The sequence below is a fragment of the Pipistrellus hanaki genome (assembly GCF_964339955.1).
Source record: "Pipistrellus hanaki genome assembly, chromosome: 5".
NCBI lineage: Eukaryota > Metazoa > Chordata > Mammalia > Chiroptera > Vespertilionidae > Pipistrellus > Pipistrellus hanaki.
This window is the reverse complement of record NC_140507.1, coordinates 76700053-76724908: the sequence shown is the minus strand read 5'-3', so window position 1 is coordinate 76724908 and position 24856 is coordinate 76700053. Positions and strand designations below refer to the sequence as shown.

Below are 24856 nucleotides of genomic sequence, written 5' to 3'. Positions count from 1 at the left end.
TTTGAAGTGTGTGATGGTGTATCATTATGAAGCAAAATTACTTTGCTGTGTCATCTGGCCCATTCTGGTCGTTTTACAATCAAAGCGTCATTCAAATTGATTATCTGTTGTTGGTAGCGATCAGTATTAACCCGTTTTAGAAGCTCACAATACACCACACCTTCCTGATCCCACCAAATGCAGAGCATTGTCTTCTTTCTGAAGCGATTTGGCCTTGCAGTCGATATTGATGGTTAACCTGGATCAACCCATGATTTTGTGTGTTTGGGATTCTCAAAATAAATCCACTTTTCATCACCAGTCACAATTTGATGCAAAAAACTTGCTTTTGTGCCGTTGAAGCAACATTTTACTGATGACTTTTCAGTTTTCCATTTGTCTTTCCTTCAGTTGATGTGGCACCCATTTTCCTTCCTTTGAAATCTTTTCCATTGCATAAAAACTATTGAAAATTGTTTGCTGAGCAACATTTAATCTTTCTGCAAGTTGTTTTTGAGTTTGACATGCATCTTCATCCAATAATGCTTGTAATTGTTGGTCTTCAAACATTTTCGATTGATCTGGATGTTCTTTGTCTTTCACATTGAAATCATCACTTTTAAAGCGTTTAAATCAGCATTCACAAGTATCCTGAGATGGAGCACTTTCACCATAAGCTTCCCGAAGTATACGGCAACTTTCAGCACTTTTCTTCAAAATATAGTAATGAATTAAAACGTCCCCCAAATGCTCTTTTTTTGGCACGATATTTGACATTTTTAAGCATAAAAATATCTCTGATGTTAACACCTTCAGCAAATTTGACATATTTGGCATACATATCAACATGTGTGTAACTCCATAAATTGAAAAAAATCTGCATTATTAACCGGTACACCTGGTATGGGTCCAGGAGCTGGCTGGCATGGAGATGACCCAACTGCCACTGGACCTCCCGCCTGTCCCAGGGCCTTGGGCTTACCTCTTCCTGTTCCTCCTCACTGTCGTCGTCACTCACCACCGGCTTGGCCCGGGATCCACGACTTGGCCGCCGCCGGCCCCCCTTCAGCCGATCCTGTGCCTTCTCCTTCCGGCCCAGCTTGATCTTCACTTTAACCGAGCGGGCTGGGGTGGGATCAGAAAGGGGGGGAAACATTAGCTTGGGAGAGATACTGCGCTCTCCCAAGTTGGGGGCACCTGGGAGCTGGGCAGGTTGTGAATGGACGGGGCACGAGACCTCTGGCTCTCTCAGGTGGGCGTGAACGCTGTGACCCTGACTATCCCAGGACACCACCACACACCCAGGACTCACACTCAGACTCCGAGCCTTCCTCCTCGCCCTCCTCCTCCTCCTCGCTCTCCTCGCCTTCGCTGTCTTCCTCTTTCTCTATTTTCTGCCGCACGCTGGTGAAAACGGACTGCAGGACAATGGAGTCTTCGTAGATCTGGGCAGAAACACGTGGGTATTGAGAGGGCTGGGGCCCAATGGAGGGGAGCTCTGGCCAGATTGGCCCATGCGGGACAGAGGGACATCTCAACCGTCCTTTCCCCATCGGTGCCCAAGAGAACATCAGGATTATGAAATGGTTCCAGATAAAAGGTCACGTGTGTTAGTTTAGAAATAGCTGAAGGTAAAAAACAAACAAACACACATACACACACAACCCTCCCGCCCCCAGCAAACAAAGAAACAGCTGAAGGATCCTCCCCCAGAATCACAGCGAGAGCACTTTTAAAGGCTCTGAGATCTTTATCTTTACTTCCCTTACTTTCCCCAAATTCATGACTGTAAAACCTTTCCCAGGAGGCACCTATCCCAAACACACTTGGCAAAACTTTGCTACGCTGAGACTGTGTGTGTTAATTTCATCACAGGAAAGGAAGCATCCGTACGATTCCTTTCAAGAGTTCCCTTGTGAATTCAAAATAAAATTCCAAGATAAACAGGAGCTGTTCACAGGGCCACCTGGATGGACGGGACTGAGTCTCCTTTCTCTATTTTACTTGCCTTCATTTTCTGCCCTTTTTTTCAGTAATGAACACATACTGCTTTTGTGATGAGTAAAATATTCCAAGTTGTTGGGAATTATTTTTACACCAGTCAATTCAAAATGGAGCGAGGGGCACGGTAGTTTGGGGCCAGCTGTGGAGGTGGAACGGCTGGGAAGGGGCGCCTCCTCACCAGGGAGCCCTCCAGGTTGAAGGTCTGCGCGTTCTGGCACAGCAGCATGACGTCCTTCTCCAAGTCGTTGAGGCTGCGGTACTTGTGGATGCGGATGCGCTCCTGGGGGGGGCGGGGGGGAGAGCAGCCTTACCCTCAGGCTCCACCTGTGCCTGGGAACCCGGGGCTGGGAGACCCTCTGCTTGACAAGGTCACAGCCCAGTCTCGGCTTCTCTGTGCAGACTCAGAAGCCCAGACCCACTGAACACAAGAGCCACATGACTGAGGCCTGAAGTCTGGGTAACCCTGCAGGAGTCCTGAACTCTGATGGCCTGGTGACACATCTTTGGGACACTTGGGGCCACGAGGAATCCCAAGAGACAATGATCGGGTCTCTAGCCAGGGGGGCCAAGGTCCTGGGTCAGTGAGAGGCCCTCCCCCCACGCTGGGGTTACCTTAATCTTCTTGAAGTCCACGGGCTTGCGGATGAGCTCGTAATACTCGGGCAGCTCCTTGCGGGAGGGCAGCTGGATGAACACCTCGCTGAGCTGACGTCCACTGCTACTGTAAGGGAACAGAGCGGACGTTACTCACAGGCCCTGCCAACGGGGGGAGCCTGGAACATTCCGGAGAGGGAACCATGCATGGAGAGGTCAGGGATGTATTTCAATCCAGGATCTGAGCTCACTCAATTCCCCCGACCCCCTCGGCCCACGTGCCACAAAGCCAGCCTCGGCACTGGACAGATCACGATTATGCACGAGGCAAATATCAGTTTGCTCTGAGAGGTGACTGTCTGTACATGATGAGAGAGAATCATTGATCGGCTGCCTCCTGCACATGCCCCACTGGGGATCAAGCCCACAACCCAGGCATGTGCCCTGACCGGAATCAAACCTGGGACCCTTCAGTCCACAGGCCAACACTCTATCCACTGAGCCAAACCAGCTCGGGCGTGTTGTGTGTCTCTTGCAGGCAGCAGTTAGGAGCAGTGACCGTCAGAGAATCTGGCAAAAACCCAGGGAGAAAGATGGCCCCCAGCAAGATGTTAACGACAGATAAAAGCTGTTTTCTAGCCCCTTCCCCAGCTTGTTCTCCACAGGGAGCCGAGGAAAAACGTGGCATGTGTACGTCTCACGCCATGAGAGGCGACCGGGCCTCCTGCAGCCACTCCTGGGTGTCACTCCTGGAGAATCCTGTGCAGCAGGCCAGCAGGTTGCGCCACACCTGAGCCTGGCTCTGTACTAGGGACAGGAGCTCAGATGAGACATCATTCCGGGGAGGGAGTGAACAGGAGCTGGATTCAAGACCTGAAGGACCAAGGGAGAAGACAGTGCCCCCTGCGCCAGGCTCCCTGCTGTTCAGTCAGCCTGGAGGATGGCGGTTCTGCCTCCGGGAATCTAATGTGCCCCAGGGGTTCCATCCTGCTGGGGCTCCACACAGCCAGCAGAGGCCCAGGTCATCCCGGGAGTTGGTGACCTGTTGGCAACCTTGCTCTCCCGGCCTCTCCCCCAGCCAGGCGCCCACTCATTCCAGCTGAGCTTTAACCCAGGTCCTGCTGCGGGATGTCTGACTCGCTCGGCTGGCCCACCTCCTTCTGGCTGCTTCACCACTCGGGCTTTTCAGTCACAGGAGACCGTGGTTCAGGCCCAGAGCTGCCTCTGGGCTGAGCCCCTTTGGCTCAACTGTTTCCCTTTTCTTTTCAACAGAATTCTCAAAGGACAGAGCAGCCTGCCCGCTCCATCCCCAAGTCTGCCCCCACTCCTTTTGTTTTAGTTTACCATTCTGGAAGACAGTAGTGACACAACTGCTATTCGGGTTTTGTCGCTGGATGCCCCAATTTCATAATGGCCTTAAGGAGCGGCTTGGCCAGCACCGCCTCCCCGAGGCTGTTCGCAGAGGGATCCCTGGAGGCCTTTGTTCATCTGGGGTGTTTGTGCATCATGAGGGCCCTGGCCTGAAAGCGGGCTGGAACCCGCTCCCTGCACCTTGCCTTGGACACACTTTAACACGGGTTCTCATCACGCTGTTATTTTAATGGTTGTGCTGAAGGAACTAAGGCTGAAGTTCAGCCTGCCCTGGCAGGACACAGCTCACTTCGGGCCTTGCCTTCCTCCCAGTGTTACCGAGGACACCGGTAAGTGGCTGCCTCCCGCTTTCTTTCCTGCCCTGTGCAGGGTCAGGCGCCACAGCTCCGGGAGGGCACACTTCCAGGCTGACCTTCCAGCCAGGGAGCTCCTCCCCGACACAAGCTTCCTTTCTCTCATGAACAGGCAGGTGGGTGGTTTGGCAACAAGCAACTGGAATTCGTTTGTGTGAACTCCAAAAGTGAGAACGGGTAACAAAACACGCAGAGCCTCCTTTCTCACGGCAGTGTCATCCCACACTTTGGCAAGACGTTGGGGAGCATTGCATTTTACACTCTGACCCAGGACTCTCACCCACACGTGAAAATAACAAGTTCTGTGGGGCATTCGTCTCCCTTACAAAGTGCAATAGACTCCGACTTCCTACTTTCTCTCTGAGAAACGCCAGCTGGGACCCACAAAATTCACTCCACAGCCCACCGATGGTCACGGACTTCTAGCTTGAAAAGCCCTGCTTGCAGTGCCAGGGCCGGTGGAGCCTGGCCACAAGCCCCATCACCTGTGAAATCCATGCAGGCGGCCGGCCTCAGGGAGCATTTGGCCCTCTAGGTGGGCCTTTAGCGCTGTAACAGAGCAGGAAGTTTCGTAATAAGACCCCCTCTCCTCTGACAGCCGGAGAAATTGTTTGAGAGCAAAGAAACGGCCTCCTCTTCTAAACCTCCGGGGAATAGAGGCCCAGCTGCCACCAGCCCGACAGCCCTGCTCAGCTGTGATGAGCTCTGAGCGCAAAGGCCTTGACCTGGGTGTACACGAGGACGGAGAAGGTGCCAGGACCACAGGGCCTTTTAAAGCTGTCCTCTCTCAGCAGCCAAGGCTTCTTGGAAAGCCACTGATTTAAGACTTTAATTGCTCAGAAGCCCCTTGAAGAGTCAGTCCACTAAACCCCAAGCCATTGGCTTGAGATCAAAAGCCATCCAGACTGCCTCACCAACCCTCAACTTTTTTTTTTTAATATGTTTTTATTTATTTCAGAGAAGGGAGAATGATAAAAAGATCAATGATGAGATGACTCCTGCATGGCCCACACTGGGGATAGAGCCCACAACTTGGGCATGTGCCCTGACCAGGAATCGAACCAGTGACCTCCTGGTTCATAGGTCGACATGCAACTATTGAGCCATGCTGGCCAGGCCCTCCTCATCTCTGTATCAGAGGTGCATCCCCCATTAGCTCTCCACCTCCTGTAAATAAATCCCAAAGTCCTTCTGACAGTCGCACAGTCCTCCAGGATGGACTGTCCGCGGCCTCTGATGTCAGTGTCCCTCTCTGTACCTCCTCACACCCACGTCACTGCTCTCCTAAGAATCCCAGGATCCTGCCCTCCCTCAGCACAAATGTCACCTTCTCCTGAGAGTATTCTCACCTGTCCACCTTGCCCTCAGACCTCTTAATAAAAAAGGAGGCGTGAGCTGTAAGACAAAGGCACACATCTTCAGCATTTGGCTCCCAGAGGTGCCCAAGGCTCCTGTGAGCCTCCCTGACCTTTGACACTGGCTGAGCTTGGCTTTTTCTTGAACTTGATGTTACAGGATCACAAGAGTGAGCCCCCAGGCCTAGCAGTGCCGCTCACCACTGAGATTTACCTGTTGGTGCATGTAGCAGTTCACTGTTTAGTAACTGCTTTGTGCTCCAGAGCAAGTACCCCCTGTGGTCCACTTGTCCATCTGCAGTTGAGGGGCACTCAGGCTGTGTCTGGCTTGGGATATCATATAAACAAGTGGCTGTGGACACTTGTGTCTGACTTTTCGGCTCGCATCTCTCGGGAATTTACCTGGGGCAGCAGTGCTGGGTCACGGGGCAGAGGACACCCAGCTCCGGTAGCTACTGAGCCTGTGTCCACTCCTCCAGCAGCAGGTGAGCGTCCTGGTTCTGTGCAGCTGCACTCGCTCCCGTCGCTCCTCCTCGATGTGGGCAGTCTACATCCTGCTGTGCTGTTATCACTTTGTGGTTTTAATTCACATTTCCACCTTTTCACAGGTGCACTGGGTCTGACAGTCTGTCAGGCACACCTGCTTCCCCTGGGAGTGCTCTGTTGGACATATTTATTGCGACCCCTTCTCCAATCTATGTCTTCTTACTCCCTGGATGGTCTTTTGGTGAATAGATACTAATGTTAATCAAAGTCCTAATTTATCAGTATTTCCTCTTATAATTGGCGTTTCTCCTGCCCTGTTAGAGAAATCTTTGCCTACTCCCAGGTCACAGAGATATTTTCTAGAAGCTTGGACATTTTCACTTTTTTACATTATTAGATATGAGGCCGGTCGCCCTGGAGAGCTTCTCTCCATAGAAGTTACCATTCATCCCGCCACACCCAGAAAACGAGCCATGAGGGCAGAGACCTTGCCTGTTTTATTCACTGTTCTGTCTGTGGCACTTGGAACAAAGCCTAGTATGCAGCAGGTGCTCAAAACACATTTGATGAATGGAGGAAGAGAGAGCTCAGGGTGAAAGCCTCAGGGTCACAGGGCAGGGCTTGAACCTGGGTGCCTCACCACCCCCAACCCCGTGCGGACATTTATATACCATCCCACTACAGAAAACACTCTGGAAGCAACTACCAGGAGTCCCACTGCAGAGCACACCTCCCATCTTGTGAGACTTGCTCTGAAAAAGCTGCTGCAGACAGTTGTTGGGAACTCCACCTCCAGCCCTGAGCGTGTCCAGCAGTCCTGGCAGGGGTGGGATGGAAATGAAGGAGCCCGAAGAATCATGAAGCTGTCAGCATCAGCTCCATGACTCCAATTCAGACAGGAAGGAAGTGCCTTCTAGCTCAGGCTGTCACTGGTTTGGCAAGAGCAACCATGGCTGTTGCTGACAATCCATATGATGATGAGAAAAATGATGTTATTCTTCCTCTAGATGTCAGCTCCCAGAGCAGGGGCTTTCCTCAACCTCGTCACTGCCCAGTCCCAGTCACTACAACAGGACACGATATGCAGGAGGTGCTCAGAGACCAAAGCCTTGTTTAATTTTACAAGTCCTCCTCCTTGGAGCTTGAATAGCCTTGGTGGAGACCCTTGTTATTTAACCTGCACAGACAGTGTCTGCCTCTCTGTGGAAAAGAGCCCTCCCCTACACTAACTTGGGGTTCTGGTGGGGCTGACCATCATCAAGCAGGACCACAGCACCAGCCAGCCAAGCAGAGTCCTGCTCTGGGATTTTCTACCAGCAGCTGGGGAAGCAGCAGGTGCTTGTGGAAGCCATGATTCAGCCATGAGAACCATGGGAGGACTCTAGGTCCCAAGATGTAGTCTTCACTAACTCCGACATGGCCTCCAGGCCAACGAAATCCCTTCTCGGCCTGAAGGGCTTAGAACTGGGTTCCTGATGGGCAGAAGCCAAAAGTCTGAATTGACACATCCCTTTCAGTATATTATTTGGTTTAGCCTTAAAATAAAATTACATCTCCTGGAAGAGGAACAAAGAATCAGAAGTGAACAACAGAGCCCTAAAAATACAGAACCATGGACTTTCAGTATCTAAGGAATCATCGACCAGTACCCCTCGCTAAACAGATGGAAAGAACCAGAGAGGCTATGAAAGGTGGCTACAGACACACACAGAAAATTGGTGGCAGGCAGTACTTAGCCCCTAGGCTAAGTCAGCGACTCTCCCTCCTATATCATACCCCATTCTAAATCAAGGGTCAGCAATGCTTTTCTGTAAACAGTCACTGTAAATACTTTAGGCTTTGTGGGCCATACCATATCCATCACAATTACTCAACTTGGCCATTGTTGCACAAAAGCAGCCACAGACTTTACAGGCGAATGGGCTCTGGCTGTTTTCCACATAAAACTTTATTTATAAACAATGAAATCTGAATTTCACATTTCACATCATAGTAGTCTTTTAATTTTCTCAAAATCATCTAAAAAACAACACCATTCTTAATTCACAGGCTATCCATACACAGGTGGTAGGCTAGACTTTTTTTTTAACCTTTATCCGAGCATATTTTTTTCCCCATTGGTTTTTAGAGAAGGGGGCAGGGGGACATCAATGTGAGAGGGACACACAGGTTGATTACTACTGCATGCACCCAAATGGGGCAGGGATTGAAACCTGCAGCTCAAGTATGTGCCCTTGACCAGGAATAGAACCACTGAGTCAAACTGGCCAGGGCAAATGATGTCCTTACTTCCACATCTTCTGATGGGGCAGACATAAAAAAATGATCACAGCACTATCCCTTGAGCTCCCATGGCCTCAGGCAGGCTCAAGCAATTGATTGAAGATGGTGCTCAAGATAGAAGTGGTCCCAATCTGTATGGAAGGACTCCCTCAGCCCTGCCCTCCTTCCTAGAGTCCCATTCAGACAATTTCCCTCTGACATCTCTCAATGACAGCTTTTAGAACTGGACCATTTTCTCTTTTGACTCTCAACCAGTGAACTGGGCCAACCAAGGTCCTGGACATGAACAACTCAGTATTTTCAAACCTGATTTAGCAAAATATTTATATGAAACAGACTCAGAAAGTACTCGATAAACAAAGTTTGAAAATGAATTGATGAAACACATTAAAAGGAAATTGTACTAGTATACAATTATTTCCTAGTCTTAATTTTTGGACACATTACCAAGTCAAGGATATCTCAAAGTTTAGAAAAGTAAGAAGTCTGGATAAATGCACTTACTTACAATATTTACTAAGAGCCTCCACCAGTTGAGCACCCATCCATCCTTAAAATATCTATTTGTGTTGAATTTACAGCATTGCAGTACAGAAAAATTCTGACTAAGCATGAGTGAGAGGGAAATTATATTCACCAGTGAGAATGGTTTGTGGGCTGCCCTGCACTCTACACACTCTTCCAGTGCAGGGAGAGGAGGTGGAGAGCTTTGCAGCAGGGTCCAAATGCCAAGTGCTACACTGGCTGTAGGTTCCGATGGTGATTGTCTAATGAGGTAATAGTTTCAAATGAGCCAAAAACACATCTGAGGTTGCATGTCTCAATCTAGTTAAAATATAAATTCCAAATCTCATTTTATAAAAATCTTGACTCCCCCCTCCAAGTAACTCAAACTGGGAAACTACTTAGTTTGAACCTGAATTTTGGAGGCAAGATCTGAGCTTTGGGGGTGAAAGACAGAAGTCCCAGGCCACAGAGCAAGCAGCAGAAGCCGAAGCCGGACGTAATCCAGACGAGCTCCTAGGTGTGGCATGTACTTTTGTGCTCTCTCAAGCAGGCTGTTGTACTGCGGCAGGCACTCAGAAGGCATTAGCTGTGGGTGAGCAGGACAAAGAACAGAGTACCCGTGACAGGTTTATGACAATGCAGAGAGCATTTCTAAGAGACCTGCGGAGGTGGTCATGTGAGTGCAGGGAGGCCCAAGACCACTTTCTGCAGAGCTAGGGGACCAGGGCCTCAAGAATTGTGCTTGATTTTCTGAATTATCAATGTCAGCATCTCCGAGTGCTGAGCAGTTAGAGGGGGTCTCAAGCTCCTTCTGAAGTGCCAAGGACTGCAAATCCCCATATTGGAACCAAGGGCAGCATGGTCCTCTGGTCTATGCAGAGGATGAGTGGGGGTGTTCGGGGTCAGCAGCCTGGGGAACTGCTGCTGCAGTACAGGGCTGATGGACCACGTCCACACCTGCCTAGAGACCTCATACCTATTCCTTCTTCCTTCCCTCCAGCTAATCTTTAACCATAGTTAACATATTTTTAACTAGTTTCACCTCGGAATTCAACATTTCTCAATTCATCTTTTTATTCTTTTATCCAACTGTCTCTTGGCTTAATTTAAAATTTTACCCTCTTTTGTGACTTCTCACTTACGAAACCTCATCTTTGGACCTTTGCCATCATCCTTTTCCTCTTCCTTTCTCCCCCATTCATTTCACACCTCCTGTGTTACCCGATTAGTATCTCCTATTGTCATGAACACCCCTTTTCTGTTTTCCTTGCATACAGAAGTAGTGCAAGCTTGATAAAATGCACTGCACACTTTAGAAGGTTCTTACCTGGACAGGACTCCACGGGAGACAGAAACGAGGGGGTCAAGGTTCAACCTGTTCACCCAAATCTACTTATTTCCAGAGTCCACGCATCTGTCCCTGTCCTGTTTGAAGCTTTATGTAATTCTAGTTTTAAGACCCTTCTAAACCTGTTTTGTTTTGCATGATAAATAGACTGGTAAACAAGGCAGGTGAGCTTATTCCAGCAAATTCTATGGCAGGCTCATAACCCCAGCACTGCTCCATGAGCACCTGGCTAATCCTCTGGTGGCTCGGAGCCCCACTGGGCCCTTAGCCCGGCCTGCACCCACTCTCAGGCTGGCCCGGGGCTTGATGATGGGATCAGCACTTTTCTAAGACATCGCATTTCAGTGCCTCTCAGGTGAGACTCCGGGCTAGGTGCCCAGCAGATAGTGCTGACCCCAGACCTGGTCCCACAGGCAGAGCCGCCTCCTCCTCTGGAGACACCCATTCTGGGCTCTGGCTCCAGATGAAGGGCCATCTGGCCTTTTGAAGGCTGAAGCAAGGGAACCCTGAGACCTCCCTGCCCCCTCAGGGTACAGCTCTCACCCTCTGCCCTCTCCCTTCCCGGGGCCCATCCTGCGGATCTTAGAGCCACCTTCAGTGACCTCTCCTAAGAACGCTTCAACCTGACAACCTGCACTGTGCTTGTTAAGTTGTTCTAATTTTTTTGTAAATCAAGGTATAAGCTTTCAACTCTGAAGAGTCACCTTCTTTTTTATTCTAACAATGGAGGTGCAAGGGCAAAGGGAAAGTGCCTGCAGGCCTGGGCAGTTCCCATTAGATCCAGGCCTCGGCTGACGGTGCCACCACCCACCGTGGATCTGGCTGGGGCCCTTCACCCACAGCGGTCTCTGAGTTGCATGTCTGGCCCATGTTCTCTCCTTGAGGGTCTCTATAACCCCACACAGGGGCTTCAATTTTTGTGCCACAGACTTGGAAACAAGCAGAGAGACACACATCGAAACCAGATCTCTGTGACACTCGCCCCACAACCCCTACAGCGACTGCGGCCTAGGGTACGCAAAAAGTTGTATGGGGCCCTCTAGGGCCTGCCTGCTGAGGCAGCGCCTCAGCAAATGCACTTCTCCAAAACCTTTCCAAAGACCCCAAGGGTATCTGCACACCTGCTAACTGGCTTCTGCAGACAGAGCTTCTGAAACCAACTGGCAGCACTCACAGCCCCACAACTAGGAACCAATCTGACTCAGGAGCCTGTGACTAACTTACTTATATGTTTACGTTTGAAGTGCAAACTCTTAATTCCTAATTCAGATTTTGATTTTGGCTGTTGACCAGTGGAGTCTTTGATACCATTTGAGATTTCTAATCATCAAGAGGCACCTGTGACGCCTGGCAGTCTGACTTGACCCCTGTGGGGGCCCCTCATCTTCGTCTGGTCTGGGAAACCTGTGCCCTCAGCCTCCAGGCTTTTGCATACGCTGTCTCCTCTACCTCCTCCTCCCCTGGTGGGCTCCTGCTAAGTCTTCAGGCTCTGCTTATGAAGCACTTCTACCTGAGGCCACCCTGGGCCCTGGGGTCGTCCGTGCCATCACAGGTCAAAGGCACAGTACTATAGACTCTCCAGGGGCCCTACAGCACAAAGTGCATTTCACTACAACCCATATGAGGCCAGACGCCCACACAACTCCTGGAAGTGCCACTCACAGGGAGCACAGGGCCTTGGGAGGCAGGAGCAAGGCAGCCCTGAATCTGACACATGTGAAGGAAGCTACACTTACAATATAGGGAATTACCTTCATATGGACAAGGATGTACATATGAAGGGAGTATTATACAAGATTGCACTGGTATTTAAATATAACTGGGGCATCAGGAAACCAACAGTGAAAAGCAACATTTGGAGTGATGCCAGCTGGCGGAAGGGCTTCCCTGTTCAGACATGCAGCAGAGGCACTGCTGAACCACTTCAGGGGAGTCACTGCATCAAGGTGCAAACCCCCCCCCCCCGCCCCCCCATGGTCCCTCCACCACATGCTCCTGCTCCACAAGGCAGGCTCCTAACTGACTTCAAAAGCTAACAGCATGCTGATAACATTCTTTGGGGATCTAGGAAAAACCAAGTTGTAACAATTCATTCTCTCTCAGGCTCTAGACTGAACTCAAGTATAGCAGTTGGCTAATTATAGGGTTGTGTAAAGCAATAAAAAAAAAAATCCAAATGTTTCATTTTCTCTTTTGGAATGGAGCAATTGGAAGTTTGAGACAAGAAAGTGCGAGTTTGGCAACCTCCAATTTTATCGCACCCCAGTTCTTTGGTGTGGCGCAGTGACCAGTCTTTGGAATCTTCCCGGTGTGTGACATATAGTTGCAAAAAAATTTATCCGGGCCCAGATAGTCTGAGAATGTGATTTAGGGCAGGGGCACTGGGTCATATGGTATCAGCTCAACCTACACCTGGGCAGTCAGTCATGTCTATGGGACTAAATTCCAATAAAAATCCTAGACACTGAGGATTCCCCAGCTGGCAATGCTCTGTGCCCATTGTCTCATGATGTCGCCAGTGCTCTCTGGGACTCCGTGGGGTGAGGAAGCTCAAAGCGTGGAGCTCTCCTGGATGCTGCTCCATGTACCTCTTCCTTTAGCTGGTTTTAATCTGTATGCTTTTGCTGTAATTAATAAACTATAATCATGAATATAACACCTTTCAGAGTTCTGAGGTTTTTCTAGAGAATCCTAAAGCCTGAGGGTGGTCTTGGGGACCCCTGACCTCTGCAGAGGTGTTAGAAGTGAGGGTGGTCTATGGACTGTCACTTAACCCCTCAACAGGGGTTGTTTTCCCCGTGGCTTCAAATTCAGTTTGTTAAGAACATCAGAAATATTATCCATTCAGTAGGTAAACTTTGTTTCCAAACGTCTTTGAAAGTATCTGCCAAATGAGGTAACTTTTCAACCAGGAAAACTGTCTGTTTCCCTGAGTTTATGTGCAACTCGATCTCTTCCTGTATGACCAGCAGCAAAATAGCAAGTGGACAGCCGTCTCCAAATTCGAACCAAATGCTTCTCCAGTCCAGGGCACGGTAGCTTCCTTGAATGGTCACATTTGCAGTCCTCTTGTAACTCCTTTATAGTTCTTCCTTCTCTAATGGAGAACTCCAAGTTCTGTGGCACTATCCATACGAGGGGGATGTGAGATTAAAGATAAACCATCATACCCTCTGATAAGGTGTCCTGCCACGTGGGTCTGACATCAGCTGGGAACATCAAACTGGATCTCAGAATCCTTACCAGGATCTCAGCATTCTGCAATAGAACAGTCTTTACAAGGGGGTCACTGAACCCTAAAAGCTAGTTTTCATTTATTGGCTGATTTCTCATCCAACCTTACACAGGGTGTGAGAACAACTGTTTGTTGTGGAAGCCATTTTTTGGCTTATAATATACAGCTAAATGAGACTGAGAATGGTTTTTCAGTGAGTTGTAGAATGATGACTAAGAAAGTGGACCGATATTTGACATGTTTTTTTGGTTTGAAAATATCTAACGCCCCATTAACAAATTCAGGCTGCCATTTCTCTTTCTTTTCTTTCTTTCTTTCAAGATATTTTTTATTGATCTCAGAGAGGAAGGGACAGGGAGAGATAGAAACATCAATGATGAGAGAGAATCATTGATTGGCCGTCTCCTCCACACTCCACACTGGGGATTGAGCCCACAACCTGGGCATGTGCCCTGACCAGGAATTGAACCATGACCTCCTAGTTCATTAGTCAACCCTCAACCACTAAGCCATGCAGGCTGGGCTCCAAGTGTTTCTTTTTAAATTGAGGTATAACCTTATACATCTTAAGTATATACCTTTATGAACATTTTCATGTATACATTGGGATAAAATATTCCCAATACCCCAGAAAGCTCCCTCATGGTCTTTCATTGTCAATTCCCCATCTTGACATAACCACTATTCAATGCCCATCATTGTGAATCAGCTTCTGAACTTCATATAACTGGAAGCACACGGTAGGTACTCATTAGTTTCTGGCTTCTTTCATTCAACCAAATGTAAGAGTCTTCGAAGGAGCAGTGGTGTTTTTGGTTTTGTGGCTGTTAGAATTCTGCTGTCCAATTGGGCCATTGACACATTCTCCTGGAGGTGGACACTATTTGGGCTACTTCACTAGGGGCAGTTCTATCTTAGCTGCTGTGGACGTACTTCCACAAGCCTTTAGGTGGCATGCATTCAGCTCTCCTGGGTTGGAGTTGCTGTGTCATAAAGTTCATCTTTATGTTGAACTTTTATGTCATTTTGAGTAGTGTGAGGTACAACTGCTCCATACACTCAAAGGAATTGTAGTCTCTCTGTTCAGGCATCTCACACTCATTTGATGTTATTGATGCAATGATCCCCATCACCTTTTCATATACTGATTGCTCATGGGGACATCTTCTTCCAGAAGATGTGAACCTGCAACCTGGTATGTGCCCTGGTCGGAAATCCAACCAGCGACCTTTCTGTGCATGGGGCGACACTCAAATGAGCCACACCAGCCAGGGCTATCATAAGGTATTTTTTGTTGCCCATTTTAAAATTGGGTGTTTTTTTCCCAAGTCTATGGCAGTTTCACTATCATCGTGTGTCTTTAAAAAAAAAAAAAAAGTTTTTATAGATATTCAGAGAGAGAGAGTTAGAGGGATAGAGACAGAAACATTAATAAGAGAAACATCATCCATCAGCTGCCTCCAGCACGTCCCCCACTGGGGATCAAGCCTGAAATGCGGGCCATGTGCCCTGACTGGATACCAAACCAGCCACCTCTGGGTTCATGGGTCAACACTCAACCACTGAGCCACACCACCCAGGCAGTGTGTCTTTTGATGAACAGTTGTTCTTATTTTTCATGAAGTCTTTTATGGGCTGTGACATTTGTGTCCTATTGAGGAAGTCTGCCTACTTCAAGGCCACGAAGAGTTTCTCCCATGCCTTCTTCTAGAACTTTTCCTTTCACATTTATATCTATTATCCATTTAAAACTAATGTATGTATAAGATGTGAGGCATTATCAAGGTTCTTCTCCACATGGATATCCAAAGACCAGCATGACTTTCCATCAAGTCCATCTTTGCCCCGCTGACCTTCAAGAGTCTTCTTCATTTTGGTAATTTTAAGTTTCCCTCACAGGAATATCACTAAGGAAAAAACATGGCCTCCACTGCTGTTGTTGTTGTTTTTTTGTTTTTTGTTTTTTTTAGAATCTTTTTAATCCTCACCCTAGGATATGTCCTTTGTCATTGGTTGGCTTCCTCCTGCACACACCCTGACTGGGAATTGAACCCGCAACCTAGGCAGGTGCCTTGACCAGAAGTCCAATCTACAACCTTTTGGTGCACAGGATGATGTTCCAATCAACTGAACTAACTGGGCAGGATATAGTCTACTGTTTTCATTGGATTTTTACACATTCCATAGTTCACCTTTTACATGTTTCTTTGTGGAGTTTCTCTCAAAGGTCAAGTTAGCAAATTAGCATCAATATTTTCTTCTCAATATTGACACTAATTACATTTTTAGGTTGAGCAGATGAACTAGCATATGCTTTTTTAAAAATTCATCATTTGTTCCTCTTTGGTAATAAGATGATTTTTTAAAAAGTTTTTTTATTGATTTTTAAAGAGGAAGGAAGAGGAAAATAGAGAAACTTTGATGTGAGAGAGAAACATCAATCGGCTGCCTCCTGTAGGCACCCCAACCGGGGACTGAACCTGCAACCTGGTATGTCCCTGATCGGAAATCCAACCGGCGACCTTTCTGTGCATGGGGCGACACTCAAATGAGCCACACCAGCCAGGGCTATCATAAGGTATTTTTTGTTGTTAATCCTCACTGGATATTTTTTCAATGGTTTTTCAGAGAGAGTGGGAGGGAAGAAGGGAGGGAGGGAGAGGGGAAGGGAAGAGGGAGAGGGGGAGAAAGAGAAACCGAAATGAGAGAGACACATTAATTGGTTGCCTCCCACATACACCCCAACTGGGGCTGGTAATCAAACCTACAACCCAGATATGTGCCCTTGACCAGGAATGGGACCCAGGACCATTCCATGCTAATGCTCTAACCACTGAAAAGACCGGCCAGAGAATAAGATTCTTTTTAAAGGTCAATCTGTATTTTTTATTTGGATACCAGTTGTCACCACCCCCAAAATGTCATGCTTGGTAAGAATCTCTCTAAATGATGTGCTAATGGTTCACACCTTGACATTGTCCACTGCTACAGATTAAAATTCCCCCTTACTTTGCTTCATGACTAACTGCAAAGCATTACTATAAAACCAAGCCGTACAACCCTTATGTTATGGAGAGTCATATGGGCTGGTATGTACCAGAAAGTGGCATAAGACACTGGAAAGTGGGAGCAAGGTGCAGGCCGTGCATCCCTAGCCACCTTCTGCAGCTGCACATGTCCACCCTGCACTGGCAGAATGTGCGCATTCTCCTTGGAGGGCTGCAGGAGAACCATTATTTTCTTATTATTATTTAAATGGTACTTGTGCTCCACAAACAGACCCACTGAAGCTGAAAACACATACTCCCTTGTATTTGGTGCCTGTGAGGACAGGGCTCACAGTGCCTAGAGCAGTCAGCCAACACATGGCGGACCTCCAATGGCCCAGCATGAAAACTGGGCTTATCATGCAAGTATGGGGACAGGGCAGTGAGGGTGGGGTAGTCTAGAGAGGGAACAGAAACCCTTTCTGCTCCAGCAACTCTGGCTTCCACCATAGTCGTGAGTGTCGGCCATAAGATAGGCACCCATCACAGCACAGAACTCCTCTCCTTCCACCTCGCCTCATCACTAACCTCAATCTTGCCAACCACACCTCATCAGCCTGGGGCCTGCCACCTGCTTTTGCCTCTGCTGGTGAACTCATTCCTAGACCTCCTTTCATCAGAGCCCTTGGCCTCCCCACCACACTTTATTTCCCTCTCCCCATGCTGACATCACTTGTACACTTCCTTGTTTAACCAATGACTGTGGAATGGTCTCACAAGCCCATGGGAGGCCAGGAAAGGCAACTTTGAGGACCCCCGGCATCTGCCCACCCACCCGCCCCATTCCTCAGCTTACCTGTCCTTATACTTGATGACAGCGTCCACAATCTTTTTCATTTTTTTGGTGAGGTTTGGAGGGTTGGGGGAGAGCTTCTCAGCAGGTGGCCGCCCGCGCTTTTTTTGCTTCTTGCTCTCCTCGTCCTTGTCTCGACTGCGGGTGCTGGTGGTTGGGGTGGAGGAGCCGGCGTCGCTGTCCCGCTTGCGTTTTCGCGATGATTTCTTCTGCCGAACCTCCTCTTCGATCTCCTCCAGCGTGCCCTCCTCGATGGCCTTCAGGGTCAATAGTGGTAAAATAGGACAGCCAGCACCGAGGTTGACAAGCAGAGCCCGCGGCGCAAACCCGTGGGTTCTGGCTGGGGCAGGACACACACCAGGGCTCTCACAGGCTCCAAAAAGCCACAGAAGGCCAGAGCACATCCCACCCATGCCTGTCCTTCCCAACTAGAGGGTTGTACTTTAAAAATTAGTCATATCTTCACTCCCGTGTAATGGACTCCTGTATCCCTCCACCCAGAGGTGACAATGTTAACACTTCTCTGGACCCAATGCATCTTTTTTTTAAATTTGGTGAAACAGGTTTGAAGTGCGCAACACAGTGGCATTAGGTACATTCACATTGTGTGCAGCCAACCACCACCATCCAGCTCCAAGGTCTCCTTGCCCTTCCCACGTACATGTGCACAACTGAGACACCATGGAATTGTATCCACGTACCATATCATGACTCATGTTTTTGCTTACTATATCCTGGATGCATTTCCTGTTGTTTTTCTGCAACATAATTTTTAACGCCTGTTTAGTATTTTATTGCAAAAAGGGACATAATTGTTCATGGGCATTTGGGTTATTTCCACTATTTGGGGCAGGTGTGGCTATTCTACATAATGCCATGACTGACATCTGTCTTTTCTGTACAGATTACAGAAGTGAAGCTGCTGAATTGAAGGACATCAACACGTACAATGTTAATTTTAAAAGGATCCTGATTTATTCATTCTGAATAATTTGCACGTTTAAGACAAAGGGAAGGGAAGCCAGGTTTCCAGGGGAGCTTGGAATCATAAAGGGAGGGGGCTGGACTCAAAGGGTTGTGCTGGTCATTCGTCTCTCATTTATCAAGTGACTGTGAAATGGGCAGGGGGCCTGGCACAGAAGACAGAGCACTGAACAGAGCCAGGTGGACACTTAGCAGACAGACTTCCCACAAATGTAGTGACAACCATGGGTCAAGTTCCAGGAAGAAGGGTGAGTGGTGCTGATTGTGAAGCAGACCTGTCCTACCTAGAGGTTCAGGAGAGCTTCCTAGAAGAGGTGGTACAGAAGCTAAGAACTGAAGGGGGCGCGGCAGGGAAAGGGGAGGAAAAAGACATCCAGGAGGGACTGAAAGAAGGTCAGCACAGGGGAGGGCATGTACTGCAGGCCTAGTGGGATAGATCAGCGTTTTTCAACGGCTGTTCCGCGGCACACTAGTGTGCCGCGAGATGTTGCCTGGTGTGCCGTAGGTGCAGACAAGACAAGAATTTTATAATTTTTCACTATTTTGTTTACTTAATATTTCATAATAAAGTAATTATAAAATACTTTCTTTGTGTTTATTTGATTCCTATTCAAGAGAATTACTTTATATATAGTCAATATAGGCACAGAGTTAAATTTTTTAACATTTTCTAATGGTGGTGTGCCTCGTGATTTTTTTCATGAAACAAGTGTGCCTTTGCCCAAAAAAGGTTGAAAAACACTGGGATAGATGAAATAACTGTCCCCCGCCTGGTTGGAGCATCGGCCCGAGCACCAGAGGCACAAGTTCAATTTTGGTCAAGGGCACATGCCTGGATTACAGGTCTAATCCTGGGCTTGGTTGGGGTGCATGTGGGAGGCAACCAATCAATGTGTTTCTCTCACATCAATGTTTCTCTCTTTCATCCCCTCCCCTTCCCTTCCTTTCTCTCAAAATCAATGGGAAAAAATATCTTTGGGTGAAAATTAAAAAAAATATATATTTCCCCCCAAAATTCATATCCAAATGGAACCTTAAAATGTTATTTTATTTGAAAATAAAATCTTTGCATATGTAATTACTTAAGAATCGAGCAAGATGAGTTCATCCTGTGTTAGGGTGGACCCAAAATCCAATGAGCGTGACTTTATGAGGATAGAAAGGCCACACAGAGACACAGTGTAGGGCCATGTAAAGGTGGAGGCAGAGAGTGGAATGATGGGGCCATAAGCCAAGGAATGCCAGGGCAACCACAAGCTGAAAGAGGCATAGAAGTCTCCTCCCCTAGAGCCTTCGGAAGGAACAGGGTCCTTCGGAAGGAACTGGATTTTAGAATCCTAGCCCTCCGGGACTGAGAGAATAAATTACTGTTGTCTTAAGCCACCAAGTATGTGGTAATTGTTATGGGAACCCTAGGAATATCTAATACCCGGGTTTCTGGTCCCCTGGCCTGCAAGGCAAGAGCCAGGAACATTCTGAACGATTTTGGCACATAGAGCATAAGAGTGTCTGTCAAAAAAGTTGTGCCCATTACACATCCATTACTAAGAGAGGAGAGTGCCTGTTTTGGGCAAACATATTTATTATTAATGTAAATTTTACTGAGTATGACATATAAAAAGCTATGTGTTCAATGGGGAAAGAAGAGTCTTTTCAACACATAGTACTAGGACCACTGGATGTCCACAGATAGAAGAATGAAGTTGGACCCTAAATTATTACTATATACAAAGTGAACTTAGAGGATCATGGGCATAAATGTAAAAGCTGAAACTCTAAAACTTGAAAAAATATATAGGGATAAATCTTTGTGACTTTGCATCTCGTGAGAGATTCTCAGACAAGATCCCAAAAGATAAGCAATAAAAGAAAAATAAACTGGACTTTATATCAAAATTGAAAAGGAAACCATGAAGAAGATAAACCACAGATCAGGAGAAATATTTGCAAATCACACATCTGATAAGAGACTTATAAAAAAAGATATACAAGTGGTTAATAAGCACATGAAAAGATGTTCAGTGCCATTAGCCACTAGAAAAACGGAACTCAAAACCACAAAGAGACACCACTTTATACCACTGGAATTATTAAAATAAAAAAGACAGATAATAACAAGTATTAACAAGGATGCAGAGAAATTCCCTCATATCCTGCTGGTGTGAATGTAAAATGGTGCAGCTGCTTTGGAAAACAGGCAGCCCACCCCTCAAAAAGTTAAACATAGGCCGAAACCGGTTTGGCTCAGTGGTAGAGCGTCGGTCTGCGGACTGAAGGGTCCCAGGTTCGATTCCGGTCAGGGGCATGTACATTGGTTGCGAGCACATCCCCGGTTGGGGGTGTGCAGGAGGCAGCTGGTCAATGTTTCTCTCTCATCAACGTTTCTGGCTCTCTGTCTCTCTCCCTTCCTCTCTGTAAAAAATCAATAAAATATATTTTAAAAAAAAAGAAGTTAAACATAGGATTTTACCATTTGAGACCCAGCAATTACACTTCTAGTATATACTTGAGAGAAATCAAAACACATGTCCTCATAAAACATGTACACATATGCTCATGGCAGCATTATTCACAATAGCCAAAAAGTGGGAACAACCAAGGTGTCTGTCCATCAACTGATGAATGGATAAAAAAAAGTGATATATCCGTAAAATAAAACATAATTCAGCCTTGAAAAGAAAGAATATGTGCTACATCATGGATAAACCATGAAAATATTTTGCTTTGTGAAGAAGCCAGACATCAAAGGATCATATGTTACATGATGCTATTTATATGTAAAGTCCAGAATAGGGTGACTGTCAAGGGCAAGGTGGAATAAAGGGAAGGAAGACAGCTCAAGAGCAAAGATGAGGATGTTCTAAGGTTGATCTGTGATGACAATTGCAAGACTGTAAATATAGTAAAAACCATTGGCTTGTACATCTTAAATGAGTGGATTCTACAGTATATAAATTATACCTCAAAAAATGTATACAAAACATTAGTATGGCGAAAGGCACTCACTGTCTCAAAAATGTGGGGTTGGTAATGTTCCATGGAAGCTGATACAGATCTGAAACTGGGCCTAAGTTCCCTCTCTGGAGTGTTGTTCTTGGTCCTGAAGCCCTGGGCCAGACAACAGGACACCACACCCACCCCTCACTGAAGTCTGCCTGGTTCCCTGGCATGTTTCAATGGCCCCTCTCATGCATATCTCAGTGGGCGAGTTTCCATGTCTGGGGTAGAAAGGGACCAGGTCCCAGTTAACCCAAGGAACCCTAGGATGTACGACCAGAGGCAGCACCTCTCATTCTGGGATGTGGCAAAAGCCATCACCAACCTCCTGGGAACAACTGCTTCAGGGACATTTTTATGAAATTACTTCCAGGTTGGATTTTTAATCATTACCTCTCCACTCAGAGTTCCCAAACATGGGGAGGGGTCAGGTTTATCACTATAATCCCAGTGTACATGCAGTGGGCCCTGGGCAATTTAAGAGGACAGGTATTTGGGGGCTGCATGTACACAGGGCTGGGAGCTGAAAACGAGTGCTGACATCACCTCTATGAGTAACTGTGGATGCAGTCTCATCAGCAGCTCACTCCTCCCCAGCCTGCCTAGGAGTTCAGGTCCTAAGGGTGATGTGTCCAAAGTGGGGCTACCTGACCCCGTCAGCATTCTTGACCAGCTTGCAGGACAACTGGATGTTCACTAATCTCTGGCTGTGTTTCCTATGTATGGACCGACACTCAGGAGACCTGCACCATGCTGAGATCGGCAATGTTTTATCCTAACCTCATGAAGAGGTGAACCCTCACACAGAAGAGGCCAATTATATACAAGCAGTGAGTTTTGAACTGCTTGGGGATGGCACTGGTGCTCTTTCCTGTCTCTGGTCAGGAGGAATTGAGCAAACCTGACCCTATGCTAGAGTGTTGCTGTCATGAATGAAAGCCAAGAATAGCTGAACGGAACATACTCAGGTTTTAGACAAAGGCCAAGCTATCGTGGTGTGAGCCTCTCCTCCCCCAGCCCAGCTCCTCGCCGGCCATCTCTGGCATATACCTTGAGCCACTGCTTCTCCGTCAGTGAGTCACTGTAGTCCACCTCCTTGCGGTGGCGGGAACCACGGCCAAACATCTTCTCTTCTTCTTCCTCGCAGGTCAGCCGCTCCACCTCCGCATCGTCCTTGATGATCCATGAGGGGAGCTCATCCTCCTCCATCAGACGTGGCTTCCGCTTGGGGTTGCGGGCTTCCTCACGCCTGCGGTCCAGATCCATGCGCTGGGGAGCAAGGAGAGGCGTCAGCACAGGGAGAGCCAGGAGGACATTCAAGGGATATTGATAAGGGGCTGCTTCTTTGTCTTAATAGTTAAACAGCAGTTCTGGGTATGGATTGCTACAGCCAAGGTGGCCTGGCTCCTGCGTCGGACCCTGGCTAGGGGCTCTGCTTTAGGGACAGAGAAAACTGGAAAGGACTGGCAGATTGCATAAGGGAGCTGAAATAGGGTGACAGTTTCAAGGTATAGTCTTTTTTTTTTTTTTTTTTGTAATATATTTTATTGATTTTGTACAGAGAGGAAGGGAGAGAGATAGAGAGTTAGAAACATCGATGACAGAGAGTCATCGATCAGCTGCCTCTTGCACACCCCCTACTGGGGATGTGCCTGCAACCAAGGTACATGCCCTTGACCGGAATCGAACCCAGGACCTTTCAGTTCCCAAGCTGACGCTCTATCCATTGAGCCAAACCGGTTTCGGCTCAAGGTATAGTCTTGTCAGGAGGCACAAAGCCTACTGGGGCACACAGCCCAAACTAATACCATACTTCTCACCCAGAAGCATGAGGTATTGGTGACCAAGGTGCTCACCAGACCCGCGGCTTTGGTCAGTATTAATACACCCTTAAAGGGAACCTCAAGGGAGCCTCAGCAAATTTAAGAGGACAGGTTTTTGGGGGCTGAGGGTGTGTCCACTATCCCTCTGAGACTCTTAGAACATGGAAGAAAGCTGGGTGAGTTAGGAGGCATTGTGGGGCCACCGCTGGCTCCATTATCATCCAGGGACTCCAACGTCACTGGGAGTTTTTGCTCTGTTTGAAGTCATTGGGGCAGGGCATGTGAACCCCTCGGGGCTCCCCGTTTCATATGGGTGGAAAGTTGAGCTCCCTAAAGGTGTGTGAGGTGGAAATGCCACCTCAGCTCCCGCCTGTGGAGCTTACCATGAACAGGTCAAACTCCTCTTCGTGCCGGGCAATCATCTGATTCACAGTTTCGTCGTCGGGCACTTCATCTTCTTCCTACAAGATTTCACAGGATTAGTACAAGGGTGGAGAGGCAAGGATGGGTGGTGGCCGGGCTCGGAGGCGAGCGGCGGCATCCATGGGAAATGAGCTGGTGGTCCCAGTCCGGCTGCAGTGGATGGCGATCTACACAGCAGCGAGAGGCACACACACACACACGCACACGCACGCTCCGTGGGTTCAGGGCCCTTGCTGGCCGTCTCAGCCGAGAAGCCGAGGATTGAATGGGCATGGAGACTGAACTACCCCTCTCACCTTTAGAGGTGGCTCCTCCAAGTCGGGGTTGACGCCCGCTGGCGGAGGGGCAGTGTGGGCGAAGCTGGCACTGCCGCTGCCCGTGCTGCAGTGTCTGCTCTGTGGATAAATAGAGGACTTCAGTCTCCAGGGCTGTCAATCCAGCGTCTTTCACCAGCAGTTTAGAAAAAAAAAAAAAAAAAAAAAAAACGACTTCAAAGAAAAAGCAAGTACTCATCCTCTTTCCTTTCAGCCCACACTCCCTTTACTCCAAAGGGATGCAAAAAAAGAAAAATGAAAAAAAAAAAAAAAAAAGTACAAAAAAGGTAAAAAAACAAAAATGAAAGCCGCTCATGCATTCACCACTCACGCTGGGGAGGGGGTTGGAGCCAGTGCTGCCCTCACCTCGTCCTGCTCCTCGTGCTCCAGGATGGCCTGCAGGAAGGCACGCCTCTCATGGCTGGAGGACTTCTGGTCAAACATGCCAGCCTGGATCACCTTCTGATCGACATTGAGCTTGTACTTAGCCGCAGCCAGAATCTTCTCCTCCACACTATTGACTGTGCAGAGGCGGAGCACGCGCACCTCGTTTTGCTGCCCAATGCGGTGGGCTCGGTCCTGCGCTTGCAGGTCCTGGGGAAGAAACACTGGTCAGTCTTGAGCAAGCACTTTAGAGTTTAAGGGGAGGTCGGCCTTGCGAAGCCATTGGGAGAGGCGGGGCCTTTTGATTATTTTGTACCTGGCTCTTGCCTGGCCATTCTGCTGGTCCCAACCAGCAGCCGCCTGGCTGGCGAGTTCAGGTACAGGATGTGGAGCCTGTGCCAGGAAGATTTCATACTGAGTTCCTGCAGAAGTGCTACTTTCTCAGTGATACTTGAGAAATACTCAGGAAGATAGCACAGTTTGGGAGGACAACCCCTGGGTAGTTACATCCCAAGCAGCTCCTATCACAAATGCAGGGGTCCCCTTGCCTACCCAAGGAGGACCCTATGCTCAGTG

General features: G+C 48.0%; 1 protein-coding gene across 8 annotated transcripts in view; it reads right to left on the bottom strand.

Annotated features, from left to right (window-relative positions):
- SMARCA4 (SWI/SNF related BAF chromatin remodeling complex subunit ATPase 4) overlaps positions 1-24856 on the bottom strand; it is a 93237-nt gene that overhangs the window by 2174 nt on the left and 66207 nt on the right. For 2 of the 8 annotated variants that reach the window (XM_084885648.1, XM_084885644.1), the window contains exons 26-34: positions 24263-24490; positions 23879-23977; positions 23543-23620; positions 22387-22605; positions 17359-17612; positions 2596-2704; positions 2162-2263; positions 1292-1424; positions 962-1104 (exon numbers count right to left, since the gene is read on the bottom strand). In XM_084885648.1, the coding sequence (XP_084741774.1) occupies positions 962-1104; positions 1292-1424; positions 2162-2263; positions 2596-2704; positions 17359-17612; positions 22387-22605; positions 23543-23620; positions 23879-23977; positions 24263-24490 (1365 nt within the window). Of the gene's footprint in view, positions 1-961; positions 1105-1291; positions 1425-2161; positions 2264-2595; positions 2705-5226; positions 9519-13450; positions 16117-17358; positions 17613-22386; positions 22606-23542; positions 23621-23878; positions 23978-24262; positions 24491-24856 lie in introns of those variants that run through there. The other 6 variants (XM_084885645.1, XM_084885647.1, XM_084885646.1 and 3 more) reach the window with 6 other exon arrangements.